The 22,437-nt window shown below is 38.9% G+C and overlaps 1 protein-coding gene across 4 annotated transcripts in view; it reads left to right on the top strand.

Annotated features, from left to right (window-relative positions):
• Positions 1 to 18,140, top strand: part of LOC149780261 (anaphase-promoting complex subunit 5-like) — a 66,955-nt gene extending 48,815 nt beyond the window's left edge. For all 4 annotated transcript variants that reach the window (XM_089937068.1, XM_089937070.1, XM_089937071.1 and 1 more), the window contains exons 12-18: positions 503 to 616; positions 2,898 to 3,021; positions 3,321 to 3,517; positions 11,178 to 11,294; positions 13,210 to 13,357; positions 14,281 to 14,443; positions 17,397 to 18,140. In XM_089937068.1, the coding sequence (XP_089793194.1) occupies positions 503 to 616; positions 2,898 to 3,021; positions 3,321 to 3,517; positions 11,178 to 11,294; positions 13,210 to 13,357; positions 14,281 to 14,443; positions 17,397 to 17,608 (1,075 nt within the window). In that variant the 3' untranslated portion in view covers positions 17,609 to 18,140. The remainder of the gene's footprint in view (positions 1 to 502; positions 617 to 2,897; positions 3,022 to 3,320; positions 3,518 to 11,177; positions 11,295 to 13,209; positions 13,358 to 14,280; positions 14,444 to 17,396) is intronic.
• The last annotated feature ends 4,297 nt before the right edge of the window (positions 18,141 to 22,437 follow it).

The raw sequence follows: 22,437 nt of genomic DNA, 5'->3' as shown, positions 1-22,437 counted from the left end.
ATTCGTCTATGGTTAGCAAATCTCAATGAAAAATCAGATTAAATTGTTCAGTTAGAGAGATGATACTATAACCCTTTGGAATATTGACGGCAAGAATTCAGTCGATTTCGGGTTATAGAGGTCCATGACATAAAGTCATCTCAGGACGACTTTAATTATTAGGTTGGAGCCCTTTCATGTATAAAACTGCAGAGGTCACATCATGCTTACACCAGCTCTATTTTTCCAATTAAAATGCATTTAATGATTTGAAGAGCAGAGCAAAAGGGATAGATACCACTTCTTCTTCGTTATGGCGACATCTCAGAATTACTATATATGATCCTTGCTGCAACTTTTTGATGCCATATCAATGTTTTTAAAAACAACACAATTTAAATATATTTTAAAAATGGAGAAGGCAAGGTGAGCTATCTATCTACAAGAAACAATTTGTATCGTGAGAAATTTCTCAGGATGTCTCATATTACTCATGTTTTAAAGTGATGTTCTCCTTTTTTAGCGTGTTTGAATATATAATGAAGAGTGACATATTGAACTGCCAGCACTCACAGTCAGGATTCATGTGTATGAGTTACACCCAGAAATCCGCACTCTGGAAAATGTATGGTAAGAGGTAAGGTCACCTGTCAAATTACTGTAAATTATAACTTTTTGAAATACCAGATTTCTGTGTGTGTGTACAGTGGAACCCTGCTATAACATAATAATTGGGGTCAAAAAAATTAGATTGCATTAATATTGGGGTCACGCTAATGCGGGGTTTTACAGTATTTTACTTTTTTCAGAGAACAAATCATTGGCACATATATGTGTATTCATGTCTAATGTATATGATGAATAGGGCATCAACACCGTTTGCTATCATGCTGTCGTGGCATTCAGTTCATCTAAATGTATGCATGTAATTCCATTGGAAAATTGCACACAGATTTACAATATTTACAATATTCAATAATTTTTTCCCAGATCATTGTGTCTGAATTCAATGTCTAATATATAGCATGAACAGAGTATCACCACCGTTTACTTGCCATATGGGCTTGAAATTAATCCATAATATATGTAATTCCATTGCAAAAATTGCATACATATTTAAACTATTCAATAATTTTGTCACACATCATTATGTGTCTGAATTCATTAGGAAAATTTAACAGCAAAATTTGGTTAAGAAAGACGAAGCATGTGTATGGTTCATTAAGTTCCAGTGTCTATGAACGGTATCTGTACAAATTTCATACTGCTAACATTTTCTCACATGCATTTCAGTGTACATTTATCCATTGCAAATTTCCAATAATTAATGCTTTTATGCTTATTTGTTCGAACCATTACAGCAAGAATAATTACCAATCAACACATGCTTTCAGCGTGCATATAACTTTTTTTAAGGTTTTGTGAATATCGAAAGAAATGTGTGAAAACTATTATACTAATCATTGCACAAAGTGCAGAGAACGACTTGCGTTTCTTAACTTGCTTTTCCATAATGGTAAAATATTTATTAAAAAAATAGGAAATTAAAATAACGAGTTCATAAGTAAACCCCATACACATGTAACACCAGAGAACTAAGTGCAGTAGTCATGCAATGGTCACAAGTCACTTTTATGAAAAAAAAAATTAAAGCTGAATGCATGTACAATTTCATACCCTTTGAATTTCCAGCTAATAAAGCGGACATTTATTACTGGTCAACTGATTGCATCTAATAACACCGTCAAGCCCAGCAAACATGTTGGCGGCTTTTGTTTTTTGAGAATCTTTTATCAACCACCGCATTGTCTTCTGCTTGGTTGTGTATGCAGCTAAAGAAGAAACACATGTCAGCTATTGTTTGAGCAATGATTGTATACAGAATTAATAAAAGACAGCTACAAGGATGACTTACTGGCTTTACTCATGGACCGGTAATAAGTAACATTTCCGATAATGTTTATTTTGGCATAATACTTCAAGAACCTGGTCATATTGTTAAATTTCAGAAGCTGTGCCACAATCATATTATATTAAAATTCATACACGAACTCTTTCCCAGAATGATAATAAATGTTTTATACACTTATTTCTCGTACTTAAAAAAAATAAAATCTCGGTACGAGAAAAATACACATACATGTAATTAAAATTGCAGGAACCACGCCATGATCATATTAAATTCAAATTCATACACGATCTCTTCCCCATAATGATAATAAACTTTGAACAAAAAATATTTTTTCATGTGCGAATGAATATACAAAATTTAGGGAGCCACACCACAACTGCGTTATATCCGAATTTGCGTTATAGCGGGGCCGGTTATAGCGGGGTTGCACTATATATGTATAATGGGGCTTATCGTAAGAAACCAGTTTTTGATTGGAAAAAAACTTGTCTCCTCTTCCTTGCTAGTGCATCAGTATTTTATGTATCAGGTCAAGTCTGACCTAAGCACACCAGTTGGAACTAACCTTAAATAATAATACGTCCTTAATGTATCTTTTATTTTAGTAGAGTCGGACCTGTCTGTAGCATCCACCCATTGGAACAGGTCCCACTGGCCTTTGTACACAGGTGACCTCTGTATGCAGATTCACTTTTCAAACTTGGTTTTCGAACAAATACTATGCACTGAATATTATTATTACTGTTATTAATTTCAATTTGAGTAGACTTTGCAAACAGCTTTCTAAGATCAGATTTTCTCTCTCCTCGTCAAGAAAACCAAAACAACTGTAAATATTTTGGTTTATTAAGAAGCTTATCAGGTATGGGTTTATGGAAGAATTTCACTAACGAATGTGAATTAAACAAGACTAATCTTCACGTGTAAAACAAAGAGTATGTACAATTTTATGGACCCAGAACTTTTAAAGGCTGACCATGTTATCGATATTTTTATCTCATTACAGAGAATGTCATGCAATGACTAGTCAGCTGGTGCTAAACTTAGACACATCAGAGAGTTGTGTGTACCACAATGGAGAGCCTGTGTGCATTGGACTGTGTAATATGGCCAAACTGCATGCAGATAACGTGAGTTCAAGTCGGAAACAATCAAAAGTCTAATTTGTGAAATATATGCATGTTTTTGATCAAGCTGATAAAAAGATACTTCTATATGTAAATACATACATAGATACATACATACATAAATACATACATACATAGAATTCAAGTTCCTGTTTTAATTGAGAATTTTTGATGAACATGAAATCATCAATTGAATGTTCCTATTATAGTTGGGGAAAAAGGAGATGAATGATTTGCCCCTGTAGAGATCATATCTGATTTCAAGCACAATAGTTGAATTTGTATTCTGATTTCATTTTCAGGGCCAATACACCTTAGCCTTTGACATAATAAACAATGCCAAGCTGCGATTCCCTCCACACACACAGCATGCGTATCTCTGGATGTCATGTGAGCAGGAAATCTTATTTGACAGAACTCTGCTAAACAGAAAGTGGAGCATCACAGAACAAGCTATTGTAAACCTCAAGGCAATTAATGAGCTGGAAGCAGAGATAAGGTTCTCTGAATTTTCTAATTTTATGCGTAGTTTATAGTCAAACCAGCCAACTCGTCAAAGATCATAAATGTTTGTTCTCTATGGATTCCTTTATGTCCCTTTTATGCATTCTTTTATGTAGAGTTTTGTCTCATGCTGTTTGTAGTTCATACTTTCACATTACCTTTAAAAAATACAGGTTTTTCCATTTTACCACCAGTTTAATTTATTGTATATATGGCATCATCCTTCCAGAGGAGGTAATTGACTAGGAGGAGTTTGAGATTGGTTATAAAAGCAATATAAAGACAACAATATAAATGCTGTATTATATAAGCATGTGTTCTTTATTTTAAGGTGTCCACTGAAAACTCTTTCACTATGCATTTTTTTGTATGAAATTACAAAATTTTACTAACCTAGAATATGTGCATCACATATGATCTTTGAAGAGAAGTAATTAGATGCATAGGCCTCACTAAATATCTAAAGCAAGAACATTTTTGTAAAATTCAATATATATACCATAAATCATTTTCCATCATTCCACAATTGTTGACTTTACATACATCTGCAGTCTAAATTTATATAATGAATACATCCCTTTAAGAACTGTCACATCTAGCTGTTGTTTACTTTCTTCTTCATATTCACTACCCAATCATACAGCAGTGTGAGTACATCATACAACAGTGTGAGTACATCCATTACGTTGCAGATCCTACCTACCTGTTGTAAGAAAGATGCTCACCATGAAAGTGGTCACCCCTTGTATAGTAGGTTTTGTGCCAAATCCCTTCAGTGATTATTTACTGCTGCCACTCATGCCAGAGACCTGTAGGAGCTAAGCTAATAGAGCATTGGACATGCAAACCAATGGTCATGAGATAGATACCCAAACAGGTTGACCAAGGTTGGCTACCATGTTGTGTCCTTGGGAAAAGAACTTTCCTCTGCATTTTATGGTCAATAATGTATTAAATGGGTACATTAAAGTCATGAATACACAAGAGTATATCAATCATGCATACATTGGTGTATGTCATAGTCATACTTAGTCACACATACATTAGAGTGCATCATAGTTATGCATACACTGGAGTACATCAGTCATGCATACATGAGTACATCAGTCATACATACACCTGATTACATCATGGTCGCACATACACTGGAGTACATTGGTCATAAATACAGTGGGGTATGTCATGGTCATACATTGGAGTACATCAGTCACACATACATTGGAGTACATCAGTCATACACTGGAGTACATCAGTCATGCATACACTGGAGTACAACAGTCATACATACACTGGAGTACATCAGTCATACATACACTGGAGTACTTCAGTCATACATACATTGGAGTACATCAGTCACACATACATTGGAGTACATCAGTCATACATACATTGGAGTACATCAGTCACACATACATTGGAGTACATCAGTCACACGTACATTGGAGTACATCAGTCATGCATACACTGGAGTACATCAGTCATACATACATTGGAGTATATCAGTCATACACTGAGCCAGATATCTAAAATGTTTATAAAAGAACAACCATAAAAAAATTTATTCCAAAAAATACACAAAATGACTTTTAAAATTACTGTTGTAGAATATAGGTATTTGGCAACAACAGCCCATGTTTTTTATTACTCACCATCATACTATTGTCATTTGTTTCTCCTTCAAATACGTCCCCCGATCACATTAACGTTAGGGATATAAGCCTGCTACCTCTCGAATCCAGCCCTACTAAAAGACGAAATTTTGTCTTTTCTGTCTATCACATATAGACCAAAGGGCAATAACTCTTGCCCCTTACCTCCCCTTGCCACCGCCAGGTGTCACTAGTTTTTAAGCTTCACTTGTACTGATAACTCATACATTATACCTCCAAACAATCCAAGCCATCTTAGCGTTAAATTGGACCATCCGAAGTTAAATTTGGATTTATTGCGTTGGACACTTATTCTTCTATAGGTTGTATACATTATTTTAACAATTTTTTCAAAATTGAGTGACTTTGTCACCCTTACAGATGTCGTATACTGAAGACCATGTTACACACACTATCGCTGAACTCGTGTTGTCAATTAAGAGTTAACGCGACACTAATTTCGCTTACTCCGTTAGTAACAGTTGTGGTATTAGCGAATTAATAACATGCTGAATTGCTAATTTGTGCTTTGTTTTCTTTTCTTGTGTCGTTTCAGTAGAAATGTCAACCAAATGCATGAAATGCAAAAAGTTCAAAGCAAAAGAAGACAACCATGACTTTTGTATTGTATGTACCAACTGTACATCATCTATACCATGCAGCATGTGTAATACATGGACAGAGCAAATGTGGGCTGATGTAGTCCAAAAGGCAGAAAAAGGGAGTGGGGGACGTTGGGGCCCCCCCTCCACCTAAAGTTCATTGTTTGCAACCGTCAGCCACAGTAACATCAGCGGCAATGGAGGAAAATAATGTTGACAGGGTAACAGTCCACCTTTGAACAGATGCATTGTTTGGTCCAGAAAACGACGACGCAGCTATTGACATCAGGCCAGATATTACCCTTATTTCCCTCGCTCGCTTCCACAGCTTTTTCTGACTCTTTGGGGGAATATTCCCCCAATTTTAGGCTGCCCAGTGGGCGTAAGTACCCCCGCATGTCCGAGCATGGCCTTCGGGCCTGTAAGTCAGGATGCATGGGGTTTTTACCGGATCCATCGGATCCATTTCATTATACAACCTCTACATCACCGGCTATCCAGCTATACCAGCATGGGGACCCTATTGCTAAAACGGTCCGACCAAATATGATTTACGGGGATCTTAGTGATAAATCTGTCCATCAAGCTGTACCGCCGGCAACATACCAATACTATGGCGGAGATTTTATTGAGAAATCTGTCCGTCCAGCCAGACCATTGGAGCAGCCGGTTCCGGTGATAGCAGGACCGTCGCCAACATTCAGGCCAACCACAAGCCAAACAAACCAGCTGGCAAGCTATTCTAGAACACGACTCGGCACACAGTGAGGGTGACAAAACTCCTGCAAATCAGCCGTACACACATCCAACCATGGAACGGACTGAGTTTGGCTTCAAGGCAGCAGTGGAAGCAATTTGTAGGGTGTTGGCAACTTCAGAATGTCCTCCACCTCCTACCGCCACTCAAGACTACAAAGTTAAGGCGTCTGTAGATCTTGACGGGGAGGAAGAGACACCGTCCTTCCGGCTCTTTCCCCAGTCGGCAAAAATTAAGGAGATCAATGATCATCTATCAGGACGAATAGATGATCCGGGGAATGCTAAGGCGTTCTTTTCAGAAAGCCAAGTACCAGCGACGTTCTCGTGTCACTGGTACAGAACTCATTCAGACGCCTACAGTACGGATCTTCCGGCCCTGGACAAAAAATATGGCAGCAGTTCACATGTCCGCTCCACGGTTTTACAAAGTGGACAAAAATGTGTTCCATGCCACGTCAAAGCTAGTCCGGAACGTAGTCGCTACGTCTTCAATGTCAGACTTGGCTTTATTTGCCATTTTCTGACTCGCAGAAAAATCTGACAATGACCACGCTTGGGAAGCGACGGCCCAGATTGCTAGAGTTATTAACAGGGCAGCTCACCATTCCATGGCTAATGCGTTGACTGCTTCTGCCAACTTAGACCTGATACGTCGTGACACATGTCTGCGGTCCATGTCGCTCAAGCCCCATCATACTCTGGCTTTACAGATAACTCCGTTTGGGTCGCCTTTACTCTTTGGAGGAAAAATTTAAGAAGTTCGGAAGCAGGCAGCTCAGGAACTGCCCCTCCAACTCGCCGCCCAACCCTCACAGGCGTTTAGAAAAAATCATCCCCTGCCACAGCGGAGGGATAATTGGCAGACCAGGGACAAGGGATCCTTACAATCAAATGTGCAGTATAGATCCCAACCCAATGCCAGGAGACAACAGTCTAATCAAGCTAGGAGGCAACCATACAGAGGCGGTAAGAAACAAAGTTTCTCCGTCTTCAAGCCTCCTAACTCTAAAAGTTGACATACCCTCCCCACCACCCGCGGTCAGCCTACCTGTGGACGGCTGCCTCCTGCAATTTCAGGACCACTGGACCACCTTTTTCCTCAGAACGATTGGGTGATCCAGGTCATTTCGGTGGGGCTTCGGATTTCATTTATCCAACCCCCTCCCCTGTCCTCCTCTCCCCTCTTCATGGACGTACCGTCCGATCGGGAGAAGGATACCTTTCTACAACAGAAGATATGGTCGCTCATAGGAAAACGAGCAGTGGAGATTGTGAAAAAAAAAAAAACGCAATTGCCGGGTTTTTATTCCAGGCTGTTTCTTATCCAGAAGGCAAACGGCATGTTGAGGCCGATCATCGACCTGAGTCACCTCAACCAATACATTTTACCACTGAAATTCAAGATGGAAACGGCGAGATCAATTCGTCTTTCCATTCGGCGGGACGAGTATGTCGTCAGTCTAGATATAACCGATGCATATTTTCATGTCCCTATCCACCCCGCGTCATGGAAATTTCTCCGATTTGCTTACCGCAACGCGGTTTATCAGTTCCAGGTCCTACCCTTTGGCCTCAACATCAACCCTTGGGCTTTTACCAAGGTTATGGATTGCGTCGTCACCCTGTTCCATTCGACTTCATCTACAGGGACAGCAGTGTACTTGGACGACATCCTCCAGAAACATATGGAAAGTTCTATTCTGCTCAGAGGCAGAAACGATCTTTTAGCACTTTTAGATCATCTAGGCTTTCTCGTGAACTGGAAAAAGTCCTATCTCCATCCATCCCAGCGTTTTGTCCATCTGGGTATGGAGTTTCTCACCGATCTGAATCTGGTACAGCTTCCTCACGCTCGCGTAATCCGGATCGTCGAACTCGTCGTGTCCGTTTTCAACAGGACGTGGATTTCAGCAAGAGAATTCTTGCAACTCCTCGGATTATTCAATGCAGTGGCGGACTTGATCCTGCTTGGCCGTCTTTTTATGCGTCCCTTACAAATGACGTTACTGGCACAATGGCGCTCCTTTTCAAGTCCCCTCAATCAAACAATAATGATCACGCCCGAGATACGATCATTCCTGTGTCAGAGGCACAACCACGGTTGGCTGTCCAAGGGGATTCCTCTGGAGATGCCCCAAGCAGAGATAACGGTATGCACCAACGCCAGTACCTACGGTTGGGGTGCCCACCTGTTGCCGGACTTCACTACAGTCAGCGGCACGTGGGAGCCAGGGGAGAGGCCTTTCCACATCAACCTTTCAGAAATGAGGGCTGTCATCAATGCCTTTCATTTCTGGAAGGATCAACTCTCAGGAAAAACTGTCCTCATTATGTCAGACAACTCTGTGGTGGTGACTTACCTCCTCAAACAAGGGGGCACCAAATCACCAGACCTGTGCATTCTGATCTGGCAGTTTCTATGTTGGTGTGACAACCTCCACATCAACGTACAAGTCAGACACATTCCCGGCAGACTCAATGTCTTGGCCGACACTCTATCCAGGAAAGGTCAAGTCATTCACACGGAATGGTCACTCCATCAATCAGTCTTTCTTCGGATTTGCACACTTTGGGGGCATCTGATGATCGATCTTTTTGCGACAAGGTGGGATCGCAAGTTGCCCACCTTCGTCTCTCCAGTTCCAGACCCAGAGGCTTGGGCCATGGACGCTCTGTCAATCAGCTGGGAGGGGTTGTGGGCATTCACCTACCCTCCCACGATTTTGGTACCAAAAATAATCCAGAGGTTAAAAGGTCAGAACTTTTGGATGATTCTGATTGCCCCTCTCAGATGGAACAAGTCCTGGGTCACCAATCTACTCGATCTAGCGATAGATCTACCTAGGAAGATTCCAACCAGACCAAAATCTTCTATAACAATCGCGGTCACGGGTGTTCCACCCCTGCCTGGACCGTCTTCTTCACGCTTGGCTGTTGTCTGGACAGCCTTGCGAGACAAACAATTTAAACCTTCGATTGTGGAGAGAATCTCAAGAACAAGAAGGCCCTCCACTCTGAAGGCTTACGAGGGAAAGGGGCGTGTTTTCAGGGACTGGTGCCATATCAATAACATCATCCCTTTGAGTGTCTCAATTCCTCAACTGGCCGACTTTTTTCTCTGGCTTTTTGAGGAGAAACAGTTGGCTCCAATTACTATCAAAGGCTACCGCTCCATGATATCAGACACATTCCGCCATCATGGTAGATGTGATATTGGGCATAACAAAGATCTATCAGATCTTTTAGCCAATTTTGATTTCAATCGACCAAAATCCCTCACCCTGTTTCCAAAATGGAATCTGTCCTGGGTTTTAACATGGCTCAATTCAGACAAATTTGAACCTTTAGCCCACACTTCGTTAAAGCTACTATCATACAAAACATGTTTCTTGATAGCTTTAGCTTCAGCATGCAGGGTGAGCGAGTTACATGCCCTGTCCAGTGACCCAAACTTTCTTCAGTTCAGATCAGATGCCCTGTCCAGTGATCCAAACTTTCTTCAGTTCAGATCAGATGGTTTGGTGGTCCTCCTGATGCAACCAGGCTTTGTAGCCAAAAAATAGGTTACTATCCATTGGCGATCAAAGAATCGTCATTCGCTCGCTCTCTTACATAGGTAAGTCAAGAGCAACAACTATGCAAGATCCTGTTCATGCACTCGAGCACTATTTAAAACGCACAGAGGCGTGTCAGGACACACATAAGCGCCTCTTTCTTCCGGTCAAAGCTGGTAAATGGGATATCACCCCTCAAGCCCTTGCTTCATGGCTCAAGTGGGTTATACGCTCAGTGTACTTGGAGGTCTCACAAGATCAGAGTCGCCTCATGAAGATTACAGCTCATGAGATTAGAGCAATCTCGGCGAGCCTTGCATTCGAACGCAATGTTTCGATCTGAGATATAAATGAAGCTGTTGGCTGGCATGCAGAGTCAACCTTCTCCAGTTTTTATCTCAGAGATTTGGCTTTGCAGAGGCAAACCTTGAATCTGGTAGGTCCGGTGTCAGCAGCCCTGATGACCACCAGACCCATTTAAAACAATCAGCACAGCTTATCAACTTCGCTGGATTCGCCAGTGAAATTTCGTAGGTAAGAAGATTTCAATAACTATCTTCTTAACCGTATATAGGGGTCACATATCACGGGATCCTAGGCTGTGTTGCTGATGAAATTAGGAGAACAGGTTATCGCTCAAATGGGGAATCCAGCCATCATTCCCTAGAAGGTACCCGGGGTAGAGGTAGGATGCTCAGCATTCCCTCCTCCTATTACCTATTCTCTTAATGTTAATGTGATCGGGGAACGTATTTGAAGGAGAAAGCAAATTTTTAGTAAATTATGTTTCTCCGAGAATACTTACCCGATCACATTACTTTAAAACCCTCCCAACCACCCCGCTATGCGAGCATCCTCGTATAATATATATCGCTCAGCTTAAAAAACTAGTGACACTTGGCGGTGGCAAGGGGAGGTAAGGGACAAGAGTTATTGCCCTTTGGTCTATATGAGATAGATAGAAAAGACGAATTTTCCTCTTTTAGTAGGGCTGGATTCAAGAGGTAGCAGGCTTATATCCCTAACGTTAATGTGATCGGGGAACATAGTTGAAAAAGAAACATAATTTACTAAAAATTTGCTTTTTGTAGGAATGCCATTTTATGCAAGGAGAAGGGAGATGTGACTAGTGCTCTTTCACAACTCAACAAACTTCTGGAGAAACTCAGTAAAGCTGACACAGATGTTTCACCAGACTTCAAATGCAGGTAAATCAATCACTTTTTATATATTGGAGCATTCAGCATATTTAAAATGTTTATTTTTACTTAGCTAAGGGTGAGAGTAATCCAGAATCACATAAATTGTGAATATTGATGACATTCTTCAAAAACACCAGGTGAGTTATATTTTGACTCAAGATATGAATGCCTTCATTACACTTCTCTGCAGCCTTGGATTCCTTGTAAACAAGAAAAAATCCAATATTATACTGACTAAACGTTTTACTCATTTGGGTATGGAGTTGAAAACACATATGAACAGAGTGTATATCCTTTACAAAAGCACACTGAAAATCAGTTCAGCAGTTTCTTCAACTCTTACACAGAACAGTCTCTCAGCCCGAGAAGTCCTTTGCCTGCTGCATTTACTCAGTGAAGCAGTGGACCTCATTGTCCTATGTCACCTACTTATAGGGTCTTTATAAATGATACTGTTGTCCCTATGGAGGCCGAAACTTTGCCCCTTGAAGCAAACAGTACCAATCATGCACATGCAGTCCCATCAAAGAAAACTGGAGAACCTCACTAGGCTTATGTTATGTTTTCCTTTCGCATGTACAACCTCTGAGATTGACATTTTGCATAGATAAGAGCATAGTTAGCTGAGATGTACATTTTCCATCATTCCAGGAGGTTAAAGGTTAGGATTGTCTATTATATTTCAAAACCCTAAAGATGAAAACCATTCTGAAAGAGTTTTATTGGTGTCAGAAGCTACATAAAAAAAACATTCTCATTTTATCTGACAACTCCACTGTGGTGAATTATCTCAGAAGACAAGAGAAAGCCAGAACCCATGACCGATGCATTTTTGTTTGGGATTTACCAAGGTGGTGTAATCAACAAACTCAATGACAAATCCACATTCTTCATGTACCAGACAGATGCAATATTAGCAGACTTGCTGTCCTGAAGAACAAATTCTTACAGAATGTTCACTTCATCCCTTGGTTTTCTGTCACATTTGTATCCACCAGTATCAACCACTGGTAGATTCAGTTACAGCACAGTGGAATGTGAAACTTCCAGTCTTTATGTCACCTGTCCAGGATCTGAAGGCCTGGACAGTCAGTACTCATCCAATGGATTAGAACAGCTTGGATATATACCCTCCAACACCTGATTCCAAATCTGCTACAAAAAGCAAGAAAATCCAAGTGTTCCATTGTCCTGATTTGCTCCCCTTAAGCGAGAAATATTGGTAAATGACCTAATAAATATACTAGTGGAACATCAAGGAAAATAAAGGCAATTCCTTCCCTGCTTAGGTAACCACAGCAGCATGCTTTTCACCAGAATCCAGAGCTGTTAACTACTTCAGGAACATATAAAATAAGCCTGCAAAAACAAATAGTTCTCACAACAAAATAGCTAACTTTCTACTTTGGCTGTGAGAAGAGAAATAGTTTGTCCTTAGGTATTATGATGGAGTAACATATTTAAAGATGAAACCAATTTTTCCTAGTAAAATATGTTGCTTTGAGAATACTTATCTGACCGCAGTACATGGTGAACCTCCCCCAGTTACATCCTACCTGGAGAATGTGCATTCTCTTGCAGTAGTAACTTGGGATTTGGTGCAAACCCTATATGAAGGGAAAATCACTGTTGACACATGGCCAGACAACATTTAGCTCCTGTTGTTAAATTTTTATCTGGGAAGGCTGGGTTTGTGAGGTAGTCGTGATATGATCAGGTATTCTAGAAGAACCAGTTTACTTTAAGAAGTGTTTCTGTGTTAATTGGTGCACTGCCAAGTGTTTGTAGGCATCCGTCCAAGATTAGTGGTTTCTTTTGTGTTCCACATTACAGCAACTCCATCAGGATTGTTGAGAAAATGTTATTTATTATCAGTTTTTACAATTTACATAAAGAAAATTTAACTATGTTTTGCTTTCAGAGTCTTGATAACTTTGGCAGAACTATATTCTCAGTCTGGGAACCCCACAGTAGCCATAAATTACATATTGGAGTGTATCACCCGCTCCAGGCAACATCATCTGCAGCAGATGGAAGCAATTGCTTCAGCTCATCTAGCTTATGCACAGGTAAATAGAATTCCAGACAATATTCTCTTGGAATGTTTTTGACCAGTCAATCATTGCTTAATATTTCCAGGGAATGTTGGTACCCATCTGGGTTAAGTGCCTTTACTTGGGGTCAGGATGGTTCTCAAATCTACATTCTCATCCAAAGTCTTCAGTTCTTACTACCAGGTCATGCTGCCTCAGGTCTTTTGGATGAATAATTGCTGGAGTGTAAGGGGACGTACTATTGGAACATTTCAGACTCACGAAGTAGTTCATTTATTTTTATTTCAACAGGTGTGCAGATATAAAAGTTTGACTTAATATTATAAAATAAACTTGTATTTTAGAATTTGGAATTTTTTTAGATTTATTTTGTAATGCGTATTTTATTTACTGGGCAAAACAATTAGACTTTAAAGTAAGGCTAGTAATTAAAAAGTACCTCGTTTGACACATTTTCAACATTCAGAGCTTTTTTGAAAAGGTTGTTCAGTCAAGAAAGATAACAGAGTATGTTCGCAGTATAACAAAAAAATTGAGGGTCTGGATGATGTACTTGTACACCTGTCACAGAACTTGCCTAGAGGGTCTGGATTATGTACTGGTACACCTGTCACAGATCTTTCCTAGAGTGTTTGGATTATGTACTTGTACACATCACAAAACTTCTAGATGCTCTGTATCAATTATCACATGGAATCAGTTACTTCAGAATCATTACTTCTGATTATATACAGTATATTTTCAGCTAGCAGGGGGAAATATTAACACATAATCCAAGGTATAAAAAAAAATCTTCGGCAACTAGCAAAAATAGGACATAGAATTTAGACAATCAACAATCATGCAGTAACTGGTTCTGTAAGGCATCTGGTGCATACCTTCTCTAACCCTGACTAGAAATGGCTCTTATAATACATGTGTGTCGTTTCTCTTGACAGTTACAAATGCAGCTGCCTGAGCAGGCCCTCAAACTGCTTGACCAGCAAATGTTGACAATTCTTTCCCATGGCTCTGTTTATGACAAGGCACGAGTTCTCTACTGCTGTGCTAGATGTCAAGTTGCTTTGGGAGCAAAATCCACAAAAGCTGATAAAAAGACAGGTTTGTATACCTAAGTATTATATAAAGATTATTATCATAAATGTATTCATGTAACTATGCATATTTCCTCCCTGACTAATATTTCAGAATGCCTTTTAAGTACAAATGGGGGTGCACAGGATTTTTTTCTACAGGATGCACGATTGTGTCAGTGCAACTTAATATAATGAATTCCACTGTAAGGCAAGTGCATGAACATCTTGCTGTCTGTATTGGCCATGAATGTAATGAAACCTGTAACAGGGTCTGAAGATTTCGTTTTTGACTCACTGGTACAGGACCAGTGGAACCCCAGATTGCCCATGTCTGCATAAGCCAAGGACCGATCCAATAGCTAAGTCTAACATGAAAATATGTACACCAGTACAGATTGCCCGGGTCTGCATAAGCCAAGGACCAATCAAATAGCTAAGTCTAACATGAAAATATCTACACCAGTACAGTAACATAAAAGCAGGAAAAATATATAACAAAAAAACTCTCAAACTTCAGATAACTACTTTGCTGCAGATTCAGTCATATAAATATTTTACTATACTTGACATTTTAAAATTTTTAAATCACATGATCGTGTTGTTTATTGGTGGATCCTCTCTGAATCTCACTGCTGTAGTTAACTAAAAATGAGCAAAACAGACTTTAAAGTAAGGCCAGGAAATATAAATTGCTACTTTTGACACATTTTTAACATTCAGAACTTTTAGAGAGTCAAGTACTGTGTTTTGTCAGAAGAATGCAATGCTTTCATCAGGATGGAAATCTGCTAGCTTTGACATGGTAAATGACCGGTTGTGCAGTCATCTTTTTAAAGGCTTAGGTAAACAGGGTCTTGATGATTGAGAAATGTAAAGGTATTTGATTAAAGGTATTTAATTATTCTGGTGTAAATAGTATGATCTTTGCTTGTTTCATGTGCTATCAGTTGGTCAGTTATAAAATTGGACATACCTTTGGAATACAATTTGGCATACCTTTGGAATAAAATGTGACATACCTTTGGATAAAGCACTTAAACAATCAGCTGTTTCTGAGTGTACCGCACATGCTGAACAGAACATAAACAACTCCTTTCATCATACTCAACACATGGCCATGTCTTTTTCCATTGATCCTGGAAAGTCCAGATATGTTTATTTTATCATAATTTCCATCCTTTTCTGACCTGGGGTGTTTGAAGCCTGTCTTGTAGCAGACGAATTTCCTGTGGTTCACTCATGCCTTCTGCTGGTATGTCCATACTTAAATGAACTCATAGCATCTATAACACATGGTAAGCCAATACTGTTGATACTTTACTTTTAGCACTGGTTGAGAATAGACAAACATCTAATTAATGAAGATCAACTTAGGCTGGTGATTAGTATATTGCAAGCTATATTTACAGAATTTCAATTGTATTTTAAACCATCACTTTCCCACTATTGAGCTACTTCCACCTGCATCAATGCACATCTATTACTCTTTTCAGATGTCATAAGATTTTAAAACTTCTTTTTCAGTTTATAAGAATAAACAAGAAATATTTGAGGTTACACATGATGACCAGTCTGCAGCTAAATAAAGACTCAGGCCTTGTTATAACATCATTAATATTACCAAAACTCAACGGATTATGTGAGCATGTGATCTTTAGATCTACCACTATAATCGAGTGCAATCTCTGTTTTACATTTAAGCCATGACAACAAGCTTTCATTTATCGAGGTTGTACAATTGGGCATGCAGTTTACAGTATTGAGGGGCAATGTCTCTGCTGTTACATGTAGTTCTAATTCATGCAACATAGTGCCTTTCTTATAGGACAAGATTGTTGCTGATAATGAAGATATACAACTGTAAGTTAAGGTCTTCATTCAATAAAAGTTACTTATCACAAACATTTTAAATAAAATATAAAGATGAAAAGAAAGGTCGATTTCCTTTTAATAAGACATTTCTTTGACAGATTAAATTCCATCTTTTATTTTTGTCAATTTTTAATAAAAGAAACCTAATGGTTTTAGAAGATGTGAAAAAAAGTCAGCAGCAGGAATGTTAGACTGGTCTTCATAAAAACTTTCTAGGTGAGTGATGTTATAAAATGTTCTGGTTTCCAGTCAAAACTTTAAGTAATCAGACTGTATTTTGTTGTTAAATCAGTGTCTCTATATTCAGAAGCTGTTGGTTGTGATACAAGTCTCTGTATTCAGTAGCTGTTTGTTGTGACACAAATGTCTGCATTCAATAGCTGTTTGTTGTGACACATATGACTCTGTATTCATTAACTGTTTGTTCTGACACCATTGTCACTGTATTCAACAGCTGTTTGCTGATATGTACTTCCTTTTTTTAATTTTAGATGCATTAGATCATATCACTATTTCTATCTAAGAGTTTAGATGTTGGATAACTCTTATTTGACTACATAAATTTGGAATGCCAAATTTATTACATTTTATTTTCTGTTGAGACTTTAATGCTACTTAATATTGAATGCAAGTAACATTATTCATGGTTAGAAAGTCACCATTAAAAATTAGCCCAAAAAATAATGATGGTTTTCTTGGGGAATACAACAGGATGCAGTAACAGGTGATGGACTCGGTGTAATGTTACCTTTTAATGGGGATCCTGGGTGGCTAAAACACCCACCTTTACCAATAACTGCCATCTCACCTCAGTTTGTGTTGGTCAGGCTCGGCCATTGTGGGTATGTGAGAAAGCTGCCAGTAGCTTCCCATGAGTAGGTGGTTCTCACCAGTGTTTTCTGTCCACCAAGTTATACTGGCCACCATATATAGCCTATCATGGACTGAGAAATGGCATTAAACCTCAAAACAACAATAACCTTGTTATGGAAACTTGTGTTCATATTTTCCAGGCCACAGCCTTCTGTTCAAGGTAAGTTGGAAGTTAAATAAATATTTAATTGATGTTTATGGGATATTATAAAGGTATGTTTCTTTTGTTACAGCCCTCCTTGCTGCTGTAAACATATTGGATCGTGTAGTGGACATGTTCAGGACAGTTGAGGCCTTTATGAGGGTGAAGGATGTTCTATATTATCAGGCCAGACTGTACAATGAACTGAACTACACAGCAGAAAGGAACAAATGTGCTTACCAGTTTAAACAGCTAGATCAGCAGTACCCCACACTTAACAAGGCTTGTGTCAATGTCTTATGATCATACCAGACATATTTCAATTATACTAATAGGTCAGGCTGTACAAGAAGCTTGAAGGAACAAATGTGCACACAAGTTCAGATAGCTACATCATACAACAACCGATGCTAAAATAAGGTTCTTGTTAGTGTTGTTAGTATCTCACAATCATACTTATCATTTTACATTAATATTGTCAGGTCACACTGTACAAGAAAATTGAACTTCACAGTTTAAATTGGTGTACTACTTCATGCAGTTAGACCAACAAGATTCCACAGAAAATGTATGGTTTTCTTTCACTTTACATATTTTACCAGTTTTCTGTAGTTCTTACCTGCTTTCATTGATCAAGTCACATGAGCACTTTTTTGGTTCCCAGCAATCACAGGAAGGACCTGCTAATGAGGTCAGTGAAAGGGACTTATAGGGAATTAACTCCCTAGAAATCTTCAAATAGTCTAAATGTGATTTACCGAATACAAACCTTTACTGTTCAAATTGTCAAGTTATTTGTTCTCTATGGTAGAAAATAAAAATTGTAAAGTTTAAATGACCTTCACCTTTTTGACCGATAATAAATTCTTTCTGCAAGAAGATGATGACACTACAAACAGATAAACAAATAAGATTAAATAATCTGGCAGATATCACTACCATCCCTCAAAGTTGACAAATTAATATTTAAGAAGTAAACCATATCCATAAGGTGTCAGTTGTCATTCTTCAACAGAGTTTGGTATATCAAGGGGTATCCAAGTTAAAGGTGGTAATACTACTAGGGTGAAATATTCTTAAAATCTCACAACTCCTGTGTTTATTAATGACATTTGACTCCTGATGGATATGATTTATTTTCAAACAGGATTTTAAGACATCTATCAAAATAAAATTAAAAGACGATGATCTTCTAAACTTATGATCACTCTCCATTGCATATAATTTTTCCGTAGGACTTAAAAGTAGCCATTGAGAACTGTTGGAAGTTGGCAACTGCTTTCAGACTTGGTAGTACAGTGATACAAAAAAATGTAAATTTCACATAAAAGCAATCATTTTGTAGTAATTTCATTTCATTTTGAACTGAGTAGTGAATTACAGGTGGAGAAAAGTATAACGAGTTTTAACAAGATGTCAGATAAGTTTAGAATGTGTGGGAGAATGTGGCTTTAATGTGCAGTGGAGTCAAGATAAGGTAGTGGAGTAGTTTTCTCAGCAGTTAAATCGGGTATTAAACCACTTTTGAGATTTTAGAAGTACTGATTGTGCTAATTTGAATAAACAATAATTTTCCCAGAAATGGTAAATCTGGTAAACTTAAATAAACAATAATTTTCCCTCAAATGGTGTAGAAATGTGCCAATTGATTATAGATTATAGGTTAAATTCTATGGATTCTCTCTCTCTTAAAAAGACAAACAGCATAAAATAGACAGATTTGTGCAGTATGTTGTAAAATTTATTTTCTTTCCCTTAACATTCAGCAAATCAAAATGTTTAAAATTGAGTGTTTATAAAACATAACTGAGTTGGCAGAATGCATACAAAGCATCATTGGAGAGGCATTATGCATTGGAATACATACATGATCAAACAAATACAGCATATCTTTTCCTTTTTTTATAAAGAATCTGAACAGCCTCTCTCTCTCTCTCTCTCTCTCTCTCTCGCTCTCTCTGTAGTAATTGCAGTTGGAAATGGAAATAAATTGCACAGAGGTCGATCATTAATTTGTGAACAAACAAGAAACTGATGTTGATACTCCAGTTAAATACCCCAGTTGTTTACAATGGTTTCAGCAGGAAAGAAATTTGAATAATTATTAGAAAAAAAATAACCTAAAAATAATGCTACCTGAATCACTTATGGCATATATTGGACCTAGTGATTCAAGCAATATCTAGAGAGAAAAAATTTGTCCTTCGAATAAGTTCCCCAGTCACATTATGTCAGGAATATTAGCCAGCTACCTCTATCAAGCCATACTAAAGTATGAAATTGTCTTTTTCTAGTTCCATAGACAAAATGCAATAGCTCTTGCCCATTACCTCCCCCAAGTGTCATTAGTTTTTAGCTGTGCAGCTGGACTGGATAATATCATCCAGTTTATCCTCTGACAATCCAAACCATCTTTGTGTTCTAATTGACTCATTCAACATTCATTCTGGATTCATGATGTTGATTAATCATTCTGCAGCATGTTGTATACATTTTTACAATTTCTACCAAATTTGTGTTTGGCCTTATAAAACCATGTCACACCACACTATCATTTACCTTTGCAAGGTCATTATGAGTTAGTATGACTGACTTTCTTGCTTGCTTTGTTTGTAAAGAAGTTGGTTTTAGTGAGTTTTGAAGATGCTGCATTGCTAATTTATGCTTTGTTTTTCCCCTTCTTGTGTAGTTTCATTAGAATTGTTAACTAAGTACTTGAAATGCACAAGTTGTAATTATAGTCTACAAGTTTCAAATGCGACTTTTTCAATTCCTTCATTAGTAACAAGGAACATATTTATATTAGTGAGTTAGTAACTTGATAAATTACTAATTTCTGCTTTGCTTTCTCTTCTTTATTGTTGCATTTGGCCACATTGGTGCCTGTCAGACTTGACAGACAACTGGCAATGGCCAGATTTTGGAGGTGACTGCCAGGATTGGTATGGTTTTTGACCAGGGATGCTCACCATACCATGGCCAGATTTTGACGGGTTCAGCCAATTTACTCCTGATATGATGTATTGCATGTTTGCAATCCGCATCTCTCAAACCTTGTCATACCCTCCCTTTCCGGACAACCCTGTTCAGGTCACTGTTGCTTTGGAAGAAGAATAGAGGCAGGTAGCTCAGGAACTGACCCTCCACCTTTCCGCTCAACCCACACAGGCATTTGCAACCACTCGGCCCCTGCCATTGTGAAGGGGTGTTAAGCAGCCTCAGGACAGGGAATCTTCTCAGTGACATGTGCACCGATATCGATCCCTAGGAAACAATTATACAGAAGCAGTAAGAGACCAAATTTTGAGCCCACTAGATCTCCCTAAATGGGGTGTGGCAGTAATCTAAGTGACTCAGAGGGACTTAAGGTTTAGCAATTTAGGCTTAACAATCCCCTCCCCTCTCCATGGATGCACCATCAAATAGGGAGAAGGATGCCTTTCTACAACAAGAGATATGGTTGCTCATCAAAAACAAACAGTGGTGGAGCTAATCCCCCGATTCCAGATTTTTATTATAAGCTTTTTCTTTTTTTCAAAAAGCAAACAGCAAGTTGAGATTCATCATCGACTGGAGTCACCTCAGCCAAATCAAGATGGAGACAAAGTTCAATCTGCCTCTACATACAATAGGACGAGTATACCTTCAGTCTCAATCTGGCCAATGCATATTTTCATGTCCCTATTTACCCCATTTCACAAACATTTTATCCGTTTTGCTTACCATGACACAGTTTATCAGTTCACCATTCTTCCCTTTGGTCTCAACATCAGGTCTTGGTCTTTACCAAGATTATGGGTTACATCGTCACCCTGTTCCGATCGCTGTCATCTACAAGGACGGCAGCATACCAGGATGAATTTCTCCAGAAACATGGTAAGTACTATCATACCTCAAGGCATGAATAATTTCCTCTCTTATTTTGATAATCCTGACTTTCTAGTGAACTGGGAAAAGCCAGACCTCCATCCATCCCAGAATTATGTCCATCTGGACATGTTGCATAACTAGAATCATCAAGCTCATTGAGTCTGTTTCGAAATGGACTTGGATTTCAACAAGAAAGTTTCTACAACTCTTCAGTTTATTCAATGTAGCAGCAGACATGATCCCACTTGGCCATCTTTCTTATGTGGACATTGTGAACACAATGGCAGCCCTTTTCAAGCCCCTTGATCAAACAGTAATCATCACACATCAGTGGTATAACCCGGGTTTGCTGGCCATGGGAATCCTGTTGGAGAGCTTCAAGCAAAAATAACAGTAGGTACCGAAGCCAGTACACACAGTTGGGGTGCACACCTGTTGCCGACCTTCACTACCATCAGCGAAACATGAGAACTAAGGAGAACAGCCTCTACAAATGAAACATCCTAGAAATGAAGGTTGTCATCAACGTTTTTTATTTCTGAAAAGATCAACTCTGAGGCAAAAACAGTCCTCGTCAGGACTGACAACTCTGGTGATGACATATCTTCTCAAACAGGGAGGCACCGGATCACCAGACCTGTGTGTTCTGATGTGGCAGTTTCTACATTGGTGCGACAATCTCTATATCAAGGTACAAATCAGACACATTACCACCAGACCCACTGTCTGTTTGACCACTCCAGTGACCTAGTGTTTAGAGCGTCTGCCTCGGATTTGGGAGGTCGTGGGTTCAAAACCCTGGCTGAGTCATACCGAAGACTTACAAAAATGGTACTAACAGCTGCCTCGCTAGATGCTCAGCATTAAGAGTTAGTGTTAGGACTGGTCGGCCTGGTGTCAGGTTAATGTGACTGGGTGGAATATTATGCTACATGTTTACAGCATGATGCCCAATTGCTAGACATCTCTATAAACTGCCACATCGCAGACTTCTTAGCGATATGACTGAAAAATTGTTAAAGCTACATTAAAAATCCAAATCACACACACACACAGTCAACACTCTATCCAGAAGAAAAGTCCTTCACATGGAATGGTCTCTCCATTGATCAATCACTCGCATTTGTGCATTAAGGGGGCATCTAATGATAACCTCTATGCAACAAGGTGTAATCACAACCTTCCCACCTTCATCTCTCCAGTTCCAGAGTCCAAAGCTTGGGCCATGGATGCAATGTCAATCAGTTGGGAGAGGTTGTGGG

Source organism: Sinohyriopsis cumingii, chromosome 16, assembly GCF_028554795.1.
Source record: "Sinohyriopsis cumingii isolate HCF-2022 chromosome 16, ASM2855479v2, whole genome shotgun sequence".
Classification (NCBI taxonomy): Eukaryota; Metazoa; Mollusca; class Bivalvia; order Unionida; family Unionidae; genus Sinohyriopsis; species Sinohyriopsis cumingii.
The sequence above is the reverse complement of the archived record's forward strand: the minus strand, read 5'-3'. Positions and strand labels throughout refer to the sequence as shown.